The sequence below is a fragment of the Gavialis gangeticus genome, unplaced genomic scaffold, assembly GCF_001723915.1.
Source record: "Gavialis gangeticus isolate Ggan-Ray unplaced genomic scaffold, GavGan_comp1, whole genome shotgun sequence".
Classification (NCBI taxonomy): Eukaryota; Metazoa; Chordata; order Crocodylia; family Gavialidae; genus Gavialis; species Gavialis gangeticus.
In genome coordinates this window covers 17042124-17055412 of record NW_017729034.1, presented here as the reverse complement: position 1 = coordinate 17055412, position 13289 = coordinate 17042124, and the positions used below count along the sequence as shown (strand labels likewise).

Sequence of the window (13289 nt, the reverse complement as noted above, 5' to 3'; positions counted from 1 at the left end):
GCACCTTACCCTGTATGTCACATGGTTATTACATGTCTCCCATTTGGCTACCCCACAGCTCAGGCTCACATGTCCTACCTTTCTTTCTCTTTTCTTCCTTTCTCAAGGTCCAGGCACTCCTGTACTCTTGGCTCCACTTGGTCCCAGACACCTTCTATGCATCGCCTTGCAACTCCCTCTCCTTCTATCTCATGGCCCCTCCTGGTCTGCCTCTGCTCAGGGTCTTGTCCCTCATTTGGTTTCCTTCTGACCCTCTCCCCTTCTCCCCCCTGGACTCTTATCGTGCCTGTCTATCACCTCCGTCCAGTATCCTCTCCATTCCTCCACATCCCTAGCTATCGTCTGACTCTCTCCTCTTTCCCCCCAGGTGGTACCATGGGCATCTATCTGGCTCAGCAGCTGAGTCTCTGCTCCAGGCCAAGGCCATCCCTTGGACCTTCCTGGTGCGAGAGAGCCTCAGCAAACCTGGTGACTTCGTTCTGTCGGTCCTGACTGACCAACCCAAACCTGGGGCTGAGGCCCTTCTACCTGGGGCTGCCAGTACCCCTGGCACCCGGCTCAAAGTCACCCATATCAAGATCATGTGTGAGGTGAGAAGGATGGCAGGGGCTGGGGGGACAGGACACAAATGGGAGGTGAAAGAAAGATATCTTTCTCTGCTGATCACTGCTTGGTTCTCTCTCACCACCAGGAAGATATAGGTCCTTCTGGAAAGTGAAAGATATCTTACAATGTCTGTGTAATACATGCATAGGGCGGTGGTGACTAACATTGTTATCCATGGATGGGGCAAATCTAATGGGGGTTGTAGTGGTGTGGTTGCACTCCCCCCTACCTTTGATTCCTTTTCTACCCAAACTTTAAAACCAATTGCCTGGGAGGAATTGTGGCATTTCTATTCAGACATCACTGAGAGAGTCAATTGACTTCATGGCTCATTAAAATCTACCAGATTCCTGATAATTTCTCTCTACAGGTGTTAGTGACCCTCTCTCCTTTTTAATGGTCTGATGTTCCACTATTCAAACTATCCTTCCTAATGCAATTTAGTTGTCTTGCTGCCATTCCTCATATAGTCTCTCCTCTATTTTACAGCTCTGAAGCCTGTTTTTTAACTTTAGCTAAAAACCATAATTCAGGTATCGTAGTATTAACTCAGGTATAGAAATGACTCAGTGAAGTACTGGAGACATTGTCAAGCTGCTCAGGAAGGTTTTGTTTTAATCTGAATAAGAGATATATGTTTCATTTTAATGACTACAGGACTAATGAAACAATATCTTTTGACTGTATTGACTATTTTCTGCCTAGTTGGTTGTGGTTTTTTTAAACTTTATATATAAATTAAGCAAATTAATGCACATTTCAGTGAAGTTATATTTGGTTTTGCTTGATCTTAAACTACATAATCTAGCCCTAGGACCCTAGCATATTAACTGGAGATAAATATGTGTGTGTTATATCTGATGATGTACCACACCACCTGCACCCCCCGTTCTCAAAATCGTAGGTCCACCCATGCCCAAGGTTCCTTGCCTGGTCCAAGCAGCGGTTGCAGGATATCGCTGATTATGCTGCACCCAAGATGAGGAAGGTGTCCTGCTAGACATTAAAGTAGTTGTAGGACAGGTACAGGGCTGTGAGGGACTTCAGGGGGTGGAGGAAACAGAGGTGTACAAAGTCTTGTAGGCCAGTATAAGGTTGCTTGAAAGTAAGAATGAATCTGGAGCTTTATCAGAGAGACTATGCATCCAAACAGCACAATGATGTGAAGGAAACAGTGTGATTGCAGGGGGATGCAGTGGAGACAGAGAACACTTGTAATTTCTGGCCACTTTGGCTCTGCAGAGATGTTCAGACTTTTTAAGAAGTTTCCAAGATGAGCTGCAGAGCTCACCGACACCATGGAAGTTCAGAGCTGTGATGAGAGGCTGAGGAGTCTTGTAGAAGAGGACAACCTTGGCAAGGTCCCTCAGACTAGCCCCGTGAAAGGATCCACTTGGCTATTGCTAGGTCTTGTGTTCCATCCAGTGGAACGCTGCCGAGCATGGAGAGGAGTTATGGGGAAAAACAGGCTGTGGGAGGATGACTTCTCTGGGCTTCCACCTACTGGGCAGGGCACCGGGGGGGTCAGTCCAACATGTTGCACATTTGATGCATTCAGAACCAGCTCTCATCTGACCATCATGCCAGGTGGGTGGGACCTACACCACAGGACATGCTGCACTTCAGGTTCATAGGGTGGGGCCCACCCAGGCTTTTATACTCCATTATAACCATTTTCCCTGACCTTGTATAAAAACCTGTGTAGGAACAGTAAGTAGGAGCATTTGAGACATAACTCTTCCTTGCTCACTCTAGAACGGGAGATACACAGTTGGAGGGGCTGATATGTTTGACAGTTTGGCAGATCTAGTGGAACATTTCAAGAAGATAGGAATTGAAGAGGTATCTGGAACCTTTGTGTACCTGAAGCAGGTAAATGGAGGTCTTGTTTATTTTTGTATTTTGGAGGGCTTTGCTGTCTGTCCCACTCTGAGCATCTCCCCCCTCCCCTCACCACACATGCTGCATAAAAAGGGGACTTTGTCATTTAGCTGGATCCATCCCTGTTATGTCTTTACACTTACTCTTCTCCTTTGCCTTCCTCAGCCCTATTATGCTACAAGAGTGAATGCTGCTGACATTGAGAACAGGGTGCAGGAGCTGAACAAGCGGAGCCTTCCTGAAGAGACAGCCAAGGCTGGATTTTGGGAGGAATTTGATGTAAGTTACAGTGGTGCAGGTGAGGCCTCCATGTCCTTCTGGGAGACCCTGCTCCCTGTCTCATTCTCTCTCTCTGCCCCTTCATGGATTCAACCCCCTTGTATCTAGGCATTATACCCTATGCATAGGTATTCTTATGCAAGAGGTCTCCATCTGTGGTCCCTGTTGCTGTAGAATCAGTGCTATGCAGTCGCTAGTGCTGGTCTCCTCACGGCACCTCTGTGATGTAGAAAAGCACTCTCAACTTACTCATGGGGAATGGAGGCCTGGGAAGACTGAGTGACTTCCCTGAGCTCAAGCAGGGAGTCTGTGGGGAAGCAAAGAACTGCACATGGATCCCTCATGTCCCCAGCTGGTGCCTTCAACTCTAGACTGCCGTTCCTCCCTCCAGGTTTCCCCCCCCCACTCTATGCCAGCTTGTGACTACTCCATAATTGTTCTCTTCCTCTGTCAGAGCTTGCAAAAGCAGGAGGCCAAGAATCTCTATGACAGGCATGAAGGCCAGAGGCCTGAAAACAAGGGCAAGAATCGGTACAAGAACATCCTGCCCTGTGAGTTTCACCTTCCTCTGCTCTTCTGTTGGGAAAAGGAGGCTGCATTTCTCTGCTTTGATGAAGAGGGCACCGCCAGACAGAGGGGCAGCAACAAATCTTAAGACCCTATCTGAGAGTCCCCCAGGGAAACTTCAGCCTTGTTGGGGATTATTTGCCCTCCAGAAGGGCACTTGTCTGAGTACTTGAGGCCATTGGGGCTCAGTGTGATGTATCATCTACCATATAGGGAGTGGAGGTGAACATCAGGTTAGACTGGCTTACTGGCCTGGTCCAATGCAGAAGGGAAGAGGTGTGGGTACTGGCTGGTATTGTCTGAGTTGCTGGTAAGACGCTGGAACTATGGTACCCACAGAACTGATTCAGGATGGTGGAAATTAGGCTACATGGGACTGCTGGTTTCAGCTTTGGGGTGAAGGGAATAAGTATAACCAGTAGGTTCAGTGCCCCAGGTAGATATGCTGCCAAGTGCCAGTCAGCATGAGGGTGGAGTTAGGAGGGTCCTGTGGGATGCTGCTGGTGCCAGACCCTAGTTACATGGCTGGTGGGGGAGAAGGCAGAGATCCCATGCTGCTCTATTAATCCTTCATCTCTCCCCTAGTTGATCACACCCGGGTAGTCCTCCAGGGCAGGGATCCAAACATCCCTGGATCAGATTATATCAATGCCAACTACGTCCAGGTGAGACTCCAAACATGTTGCTGCTGTGCGCTGGGGGAGCACCCAGATCTTGTAGCCTACTGACCTACCTCTGTCCATTGCTCACCTGCAGAACACCTTGATCAGCCCAGACGAGCGCACCAAGAGCTACATTGCCAGCCAGGGATGCCTGGATGCCACGGTCAATGACTTCTGGCAGATGATGTGGCAGGAAAACACGCGCATCATTGTGATGACCACCCGGGAGGTGGAGAAAGGGAGGGTGAGTGGCATGGAGGAACTGTGCTCACTGCCATTTCCCCCCCATCTCCCCGACTTGTTTCCTGCCAGCCCCTCCCTGCTTTGCCCTTTTTTATTTTCTGCCTTGAGATTTTTCCCTGATTTTTGTCTAGCTTCAGCTTTCACCCTCTCTTTTTGTTTCTACACAGAACAAGTGCGTCCCCTACTGGCCAGAGGAGGGCAGCACCAAGAAGTATGGTCCCTACAGCGTGACTAACAGCAAGGAACACGACACCCAGGAGTACAAGCTCCGCCAGCTCTCCCTGGCACCCATCGATGATGTGAGTGTCCAGCCCCAGAGAAGGAATTGCCTCTGGGCCTTGAAATATAACTGTGCCTTTAGAGTGAGGAATTTTGAGCGCTAGTTACAAGATAGGAAGCAAAGGGAAGGGCTAAATGGTTACTTTTCAGGATGGTGGGAGATCCAAAATCCAGAGGGACTCTCCTTTAAGATCTCTGCTGGACCTGGTTTTGTCCAACATTTTCATCAGTGACTTGGAAATGGGGCTACAGGGTGAAATCTCCTAAGTTTGCAGATGTTACAAAATTGTTCTGGTTGTTGCATCCCAAACCAATGGAGAAGAGCTGCAAAAAAATCTCACCAAGCTAAATGAGTGGACAAAAAACTGGCAGATGTACTTCAGTGTTGACAAGTGCAAGGTAATGCACCGGGGGGGTGGGGGGGAAAGAACCTCAATTACAGATGCACAATGCTGGGTTCTGAACTAGCTGTTATGACTCAGGAATGAGACCTTGGAGTCGTTGTAGCTTGTTCTTTTAAAATGTCAGCTCAATGTGCAGCAGCGACCAAAAAAGCCAATAAACTATTGGGTATCATTATGGGATTTGGAAACAAAATGGAGATCATCATCATGCCACTGTACAAATCTCTATGGTGTGCCCACGTCTCAAATACAGTGTACAGTTCTACTCTTCACATCTCCAGAAATATGTAGCAGGATTAGAGGTGGTACAGAGAAGGACTACCAAAATGATTGGGGCTACAGAGCAGCTGCCAGGAGAGACTGAAAAGGCTAAGTTTGGAAAGGCAAAGAATGAAGGGAGATTTTATAGAGGTCTTTAAAATCATTAAGTGAACGGGAAACTGTTATTTACCAAGTCCCAGAATACTGGAACTGTGGGGCACCCACTGAAATTAGTAGGAGATGGGTTTAAAACTAACAAGAGAAAGTACATTTTTCTACAACATGTAGTTAACGTGTACCTGCCACAGGAGGTTTTAGAAGCAGATAGTATAGCCAGGTTCAAAAGCAGACTGAGCAGATTCATGGCTGATAGATTTGTTCATAGCTATGAAACAAAAGAGTTGGAGATGTTTCCTTTGCCATCTCTAAACCAATGATGGTGGATATGAACAAGGGTAATGAACAGGGGATGGATCACTCTAGATATAGTAACGTTCAGCATTTGGTGGTCTCCTTCTGATGTATCTGGTTCTGCCACTGGGTTAGATTGGACCATTGGGTGGATTCAGCATGGCACATTGTATGTTCTTAATGAGTGACTTCAGGAGGAATTAGTTAGAAGTAAATGGGACCTGAATCTAGTCTAGACTCTGAGTGTGGGGCTAAAATAGAGTCTCCTGGGCCCCTCTTCCAGTGCAGTGATAAGACTGCTGTGGCTAGGACTTGTTCCCTCTCTCTGCCAGCACTGTCTGTGAAATACATTGACATGCTCTCAGTCTGGATCCTAGAGAGAGAAACCCTCAGTATCCTACCTTGCTGCTTTGGCAGCCTTGGCAGAGAGGCCAAGGAGTGGCTGAACCTCAGGAGCTCCATGCATTGCTGCTGTCACTTCAGGTCTGTGCTGGGAAGAGAGAGGCCCTCAAGGGCCAGTGGCTTTCCACAGCATTATATGTTTTGGTTCCCTAGTGTGATTTGGTGCGTGAGATCTGGCAGTACCAGTACCTGAGCTGGCCAGACCATGGAGTCCCCAGTGAGCCTGGAGGGGTGCTCAGCTTCCTGGACCAGATCAATCAGAAACAGGAGAGCATCCCAGATGCTGGACCCATCTTGGTGCACTGCAGGTGGGTATGGGAACTGCCTGCGCAGCATAAAGCAACCAAAAACCATCCTCCCTGCAGCAGAAAGATAAACACTGTGTGTCTATAATACTGCCAGTTTCTGATCTCTGCTTGTGCCTTCCTGTGCAGTGCTGGAATTGGCCGCACCGGAACCATCATTGTCATCGATATGATAGTGGACACGATCGCCACCAAGGGTAAAGGACTCCCCACATGTCTGTGAGAATGCATTTGCTTGTCTGGCAGGGCACTGTCCCAACCCTAGTTTTTTTTCCACCATTCTTAAATAGCCATTTCCCTAATTAAAAAATACCAGATCTGCTGAGAAGGAAAAAGTCATCTACATAAATATCCCAAGGGCTTAAAAGACAGGGAGGGAAGTGGATGGGTGGCCACATCCCTATGTCAAAGATCCTGTTACCCACAGGAATGCAACTATTGAGCAAAAGATGGAGAAGGCTGCTTCTCCCAGGCCTCCTGGTGGTAGTCTGGCAGTACCAGCTGATTGGCTGTAGCAGTAGTTGGATCACTGGTGCTCCCATTGGTGGATATAACTAACCAATCTGTGCAGCTCTGACATTACTCAGTGATTGGCACCAGGAGGCTGAGGGGCAAAAGAGAATATGGGGATACAGGTACCAGAACAGGGATGGGCAATTATTTTGGCTGGTGGGCCATTTAATGAGTTTTGGTGATCTGTTGAGGGCTGCACACACAAAATCTTTTAGAAGATATAAAAAACAAATCACATAGTAAAAAATCAAACATCTGCTATAATACAAAGTCTTACTCTAGTGTATTTTGTTTGAGGGGGATGTGTGGGTATGTGGAGGGCTGCCCACAAGCTAGATGCTGGAGGTGGGGGCACGGGCAGTGCAGTGCAGGTGCAGTCCACATCCTCCTCATCCAGCCCACAGCTGCCCCTGCAAGGGTCCAAGCCCTGCCTGCTCACACCCAGGGCAGACCACACCCACCGGACAGTCCAGGCTTCAGCCTTAGCCAGCACACACAGCTTCCCAGCATGGCTGCTCCTGGTGTGGATACAGCTGCCTGGGTGCTGCTTGGCTCTCTTCTGCCTCCAGCAGCCCCTCCACCTCCTGCTTCTGCTGTGCCACTCTGGGCTGGGGGGAAGCTGCAGCTGGTTGGCTCCTGCCTCAAATGTGCAGGGCTCCAGGTCTAGCTCCAGCTCCTGGCCACCCTCCACCCACTCTGCCCACCCACCGGTGGCAGCTTATTGCACTGGGTGGGAAAAGTGAGTGTAAGGTGGCCAGGAGCTGGAGCCCTGTGCACTGGGGCAGGAGCTGCCTGGCTGCAGCTTCCCCCCTGCCTAGAGTAGTGCAGCAGGAACAGGAGAAGGAGGAGCCACTGGAGTCTGGGGGAGCGGAGTAGCATCCAAACAGCTGCAGCCACATTGGGAGCAGTTGCACCAGGAAGTTGTACACGCTGGCTGGGGCTGGAGCATGGCGCAGCTGCCCCAGGCGGGAGTGGGTGGGGCTCAACCCTATGTGGAGCACTGCAGGCCAGATCCAATCAATGCAGACCTGCAATGCAGGTGGGCACCAGCCTGCATTGCAGATTCAATTGGTTGGCAGGCCAGATCCAGACCACAGGCCATATTTTGCCCACCCCTGTTCCTGAACCTGCTGGGATTTGGCTATGTAGAGATTTTATTTGGAAACCTCAGTCGGGAGACTGACACTTGGTGTAAGACTGAGGTCAGGAGCTCCCAACTAATAATGGCCTCTCTACCTACAGGGCTGGATTGTGACATAGATATCCAGAAGACCATTCAGATGGTGAGGGCCCAGCGGTCAGGAATGGTGCAGACTGAGGCCCAGTACAAATTCATCTACGTGGCCATCTGTCAGTACATAGAGACCACCAAGAAGAAGCTGGAAGTCATGCAGGTAAGAGGGGATCCATTGCCACATGCAGTCCTAAGGGTTGCTGTGCTCCTGAATAGGCTATTCATCACAGCTGAATCATATTCTGTTTCTCCACACCTGAGCTTGGCACTAAGGACATGGAGCAGCTGCCATTTACTCACTGACAATGCCTTGTTTTCCCATGATGCAGCCCAGTGTAAGGAACACTGTGCTCCCTCACATCCTACAGACCTCTCTTCTCTTGTTTTTGTCCCTGGCAGTCTCAGAAGGGAAAAGCCACTGAGTCTGAGTATGGCAATATCATGTACCCACCTGCTCTGAAGAACCCCCATGGCAAAGTCTCACGGAAATCTTCCAAGTAAGAGTGGGAGGCCTCTTCACACCTCCCTTCCCACCCTTCCCCATCTCTGTCCCCTCATTGTCTTTGCTGTCCTTCCTCCCTTCCCTCCTGTTTGGTCTCTCTCCGGTTTCTCTCCACCTACATGCCAGGTTCTTTAGCTCTGCCCAGCCCTTTCCCTGTCTTACAGGCAAAAGGAAGAGCCAACACTCTATGAAAACTTGGAAAATGCCAAAGCAAAGAAAGAGGAGAAAGTACGAAAGCAACGATCATCGGGGAAGGAGAAGCTCAAGGGATCACTCAAGAAAAAATAGCCTTCTGCAACAGATGGGACAGTCCCCCAAGTCCTGTGAGATCTGGACTAGGATCATTCCAGGGAGGCGGGAGAGGGCGCTATAACCCATGTGCCCCAATAAGATATTCCTGCAGGGATCTGACACACTGTGTCATGCCCCAGCTAGTCCTTCTGACGTGTTGCTTTTTCTCTCGTTCTAGCTCCTCTCTGTTCTGGCAGATGCTGCCTCCAGGGCAAGTTAGCTGCAATCCCTATGCTGTTTCTGAACACACATTCCAGCAGAGGCAGCCAATCTACTCTGCGTCCCAACCTATCCCTTTAATACTTTTACCAGCCAGATCAGTAATGGCATCTCTCATTTTCTCTGGCTACCAAGGTTCAGGGTCACATCCACTCTCCTGGAACAAGCTTTGTTTGTCCTTTACAGGCTCCTCTTACACAAGAGGTGTCCCTACAGGACTTTCCCTCCATTTAGTCTGCCCAAGCTAAATCTATCACACTTGATCTCTGTTCCTTTAGTCTTCTGACTTATCAGAGTCTCATCTACAGTTTTTAACCCTTGCCTGGTAGTTTAGGACCATTTCAATTCTTCTTTGAGCAAAGAAAGCTAGCTACTTGTATTAGTCTGCAGACAGGCAGAAGGCAGGGTAGGCACCTTAAAGACCAACAAGATTAGAGATGCAGTAGCTTTTGTAAGCCACAGCTCACTTCATCAGATGCTAAGCTAACGCATCCCTAAAGTCCCCCTCCCCTGCCTTCCGCCAGTTCTCTTTTGGTATCTCCAGGCCTGGCTCCTGCATCTTGTGCCCTTGCACATTCACTCTTCTGTATGCTGTAAATACTTACAGATGGGGTGTGGTGTTGGTATGTGTTCTTTCCTTTGTAAATAAACCAGGTTTTGTTGGAGTTTGGCGGTTTTCTTTTTGCTTTTCCTTTTGAGAGCTGTCACTAAGAATTGTTGTTTTTTTTAAATATAATTTTAAGAAACAGGCCTGGGAGGGGCCTCCCAGGCCATTGAGCCCCATCCTTGTGTTCACAGGCAGTCATTTCCTCAAGGAATCCCTACAGTTGCCACTTCAACCCCTCACACACAACTGCAAGGCACAATCCCTGAAGCACCAACAGCACTCAGCGACAGGCCACGGGTAAAGGGAGGGGAGATGAGGGCATTGCCAAGGCCTTGTGACTGCAATGCCAGGGAAATAGTTGTTTAATATATGCTCAAAGGATCCTGGGAAAAGATTATGCTCTACACTTGGGGAAGGCAAAAAAAAAAAAATTTAAAAATCCCCCCAGTCCATTCCACTCTGTTCTAGGGGTAAAAAAAAAATCCTTCCTAACCCCAGATGTCACCACTGGTCTAACCCTGAACAGATGAGCAAGACCATCTAGTCAGGAGCTGCTAACATTCTAAGTACCTGGAGGAGCATTTCTATACTGCAGCTCCAGCTGGGGCCAGCATGCCAGGGCTTCAGGAGCCACGTGACATCTCACCCTATAAGCTGTAGTAGTCACCTGGGGGGGAGGAGGGATCTTGCCTGGCCCCAAGAGGCAACCAGCAACAGCTGTGAAGCCGGGGAGTACTAAATACCTACCACAGTGCAAGGTGATGGCTTAAGAATGGTATTTAAAGGTTTGTTTTTTGGGAATTGGCTTATAGGTATATATGTATTAGAATGGTTCAGGATGGGCAGCAGAAGTTGATTGCCTGGGTCAGACAGTCACAGTTTCACACAGCCTTGTGTTAGACAGTCTGTCTGCTTCCAAGGCCAACAAGGACACATAGTCTGGAAAACGGGAGCATGTCCCACGCTGTTCCATAACACTAGATAAAGTGGCACCAGCTAACAAGGCCCCAGAGCAGAAGGCTGCATCCTGGCCAGTAGTCTGGCTCTGATGACAGCCCCAGGATTTGGTAGATGCATCGAATTGTTTGTATTGCTTCTTTTCTGTTATCACTGTGCATCCATAAATTTGCCTAGTATCAAATGGAAAGGTTGTGGTCAGTCTGAGGGTAGGTTCCCCCCCTCTGGGGCAAGGCCTGTGGGTCCTAAATCCAGACCCAACATAAGGTACCCCTGTGGCCCAACATGGGGATTGCAAATGCAGTCAAACTTTGATAATGTCACACACATGGGACCAGCAGATGCCTGGAATATTAAGCAAAGAAGACAATAACTGGAGCTACTCATGAGGTGGCAGCACATGATGGTGATGCCATGTGATAGGAGAGTGCTTCTATGCTGAACATTGTTTTGCTCCCCAAAGGCATTTACTTGTGTGCCGATCACTGCAAGGAGGGTGGCAGCACAGCTCTCACCTCCAAGAGCTATATTTTATACCTTGCTCCTTGTGCATTTTTTGTGAATTGATGCCACATCTGACAATGATGTTTGCATAAAAATGAAGTTAGAAACCAACAGAAATGGTGCTATATTCAACATGACTTACGAGGTAGCCAAAGGAAGAGAGCTTATAGCAGCACTGCCCCATAGCACTCAGAGGGCTCAAATAGCATGCACTTCCCATGGTAGCGCACCAGAGCAGTGAGGGCGGCACACGGCCTAGGCACACTGTGCATGTGGCACTAAACTCCAGCCAAGCTGCACTTGGACTCATGATACCCTGCCTTCTTCTGAAGCATTGGACACTGGTGACAGGTAATGCTAGGAACTTTTGTGGGGGTGCACTGGTGGCACCTAGAAATCACTCAGGTTGGCTGAGGAGTCTTGCTCTCCCATTCAGGATCACATTGATTTGGCCTTGGCTGCTAGAGAGCACCCGTCAACCTATACGTTTACAAACAAACAGTACTCTGATTTACTTTTGTAATTGCAGGTATTGGAGTCAGCCTGACTGATCTATAACACCTCAGGGCTTCCTTTTCCTTCTGTTATAAAAAGTAGGTCCTACATCTACCCTTCTCCAGGCCTCTGGGACTTTCTTTGCCTATAATCCAATCATTTGTATCCAATTAATACTGGCTCTGAGATGTCTTGAGCATCCTGTCATTTGTCAAATGTGAATGAGTTTCTTGAGGCCTCCTTTACCTATCATGAGCTACAGCCCTTTCTCCTCCTCCATTTACATTGCAATTCTTTTAGGTTAGCCTTTTGTTCAGATTGAGCAAAATAGGCTTGAGCACCTATGCTGTTTCTTTGAGGCTTTTGTTCATGTTTCACTTCCTTTATTGAATTGCTGACCAAGAATATCCTTAATCTTTTTCCCCATTTGACATTAAAAGAACTTCTTCTCTTTGCTCTTGGTTCCTTGGTTTTTGCCTTTGCCTTCATGACTTTTATCCCTATACTTATATATAATGCCTTTGCATGTCTTCAGTAACTGGCCCTTTCTTGCATTGCCCATAAATAGCTCTCCAGATTGTAAATAAGTTCCTTGTGTAGCACACTGGTTGCTTGCAGTTCCTCTGATCTTTCCATGTTGTAACAGTTTGATGTAATGCTTCCAATGTGTCCTTAAGAAACAGCTCTTAGACTTTTTCTTTTAATCCATCTATTCCTGGCTTGTTTCTACTAAACTCCACCCTTTTGAAGTTCAGTGTCCTTGCTTTGCTGTTCCTATGCCTTTGTATCCTTAGCATCATGAATTACCCTATTATGATCAGTGCCTCCCAAGGCCTCACCAACTATTGGTCCTATTGTGATGATTGTTGCCTCACCAACCCAGTGCAACCAGGTCATCCCCGAGTTACAGTCAAATCCACAGATAAAGCTCCATCACTTCCGCAACTCTGAAACAGAGAGCTCTCTGCCACATGCTAAGAGTTTGCTGCTGCAGTAACAGGCAGAGCAGAGCTGCAGGGCCAAGCAGCACCTCCTCATCTAGAACTGGTAGTCCAAGAGGGGAAAGGCTAAGGCAGTCTGAGTTGCCCCACCCACAGGATGGATGATAGGTTGCAGGGTAGACCTTGCTTAAGCCCCTCGAACCATCAACTCCCACTAGCTTCCCCAGTCTGTGTCCTGTGGTATGGCAGCACTGGCATCCTAGAAAACAGCAAGTTTTAGCATTGTTAGCAAAGCCATGCAAAGTGAGGATGGAAGGTTCTGCCTGGTAGGGCCTGAAAAGGAAGCCAGCCTTCATTGGTTTCTGCTCCCCATCACTGCTAGGGCCACTACCTCTCCCTCTAGCATTTGCTAGTGGCTTTATTGGGAGTGGGGTCATACTACAGCCCAGGACAAAGCAAGTTCTGCTTCAAAAGATGGTGCCTGAACCAATGTTGGATGGTAAAATCCCAGCCCCCTAAATATTGTCTGGTGAAGACACTGTCCATACCACTCATCATAGCGGTAACCTTTCACCTTCAGCTGAAATACTGGTGTGTGGGACTGGCTCAACCAAGCCTTTCACCCAGGAACTTGCATAAAAGATGGGGTGTCCTATCACCAGCCAGGAGGGCTCTAGTTTACAACTGTACTGTTTAAAGTTAAAAAAAAAAAAAAAAAAAAAAAAA

The 13289-nt window shown here is 48.3% G+C and overlaps 1 protein-coding gene across 4 annotated transcripts in view; it reads left to right on the top strand.

Annotated features, from left to right (window-relative positions):
- Positions 1 to 9724, top strand: part of PTPN6 (protein tyrosine phosphatase, non-receptor type 6) — a 31177-nt gene extending 21453 nt beyond the window's left edge. For all 4 annotated transcript variants that reach the window (XM_019526831.1, XM_019526833.1, XM_019526829.1 and 1 more), the window contains 12 exons: positions 368 to 590; positions 2362 to 2478; positions 2653 to 2766; positions 3221 to 3317; positions 3919 to 3998; positions 4090 to 4239; positions 4406 to 4537; positions 6149 to 6303; positions 6430 to 6497; positions 8056 to 8207; positions 8447 to 8544; positions 8714 to 9724. In XM_019526831.1, coding sequence (XP_019382376.1) covers positions 368 to 590; positions 2362 to 2478; positions 2653 to 2766; positions 3221 to 3317; positions 3919 to 3998; positions 4090 to 4239; positions 4406 to 4537; positions 6149 to 6303; positions 6430 to 6497; positions 8056 to 8207; positions 8447 to 8544; positions 8714 to 8837 — 1510 coding nt within the window. In that variant the 3' untranslated portion in view covers positions 8838 to 9724. The remainder of the gene's footprint in view (positions 1 to 367; positions 591 to 2361; positions 2479 to 2652; positions 2767 to 3220; positions 3318 to 3918; positions 3999 to 4089; positions 4240 to 4405; positions 4538 to 6148; positions 6304 to 6429; positions 6498 to 8055; positions 8208 to 8446; positions 8545 to 8713) is intronic.
- Positions 9725 to 13289: the final 3565 nt, after the last annotated feature.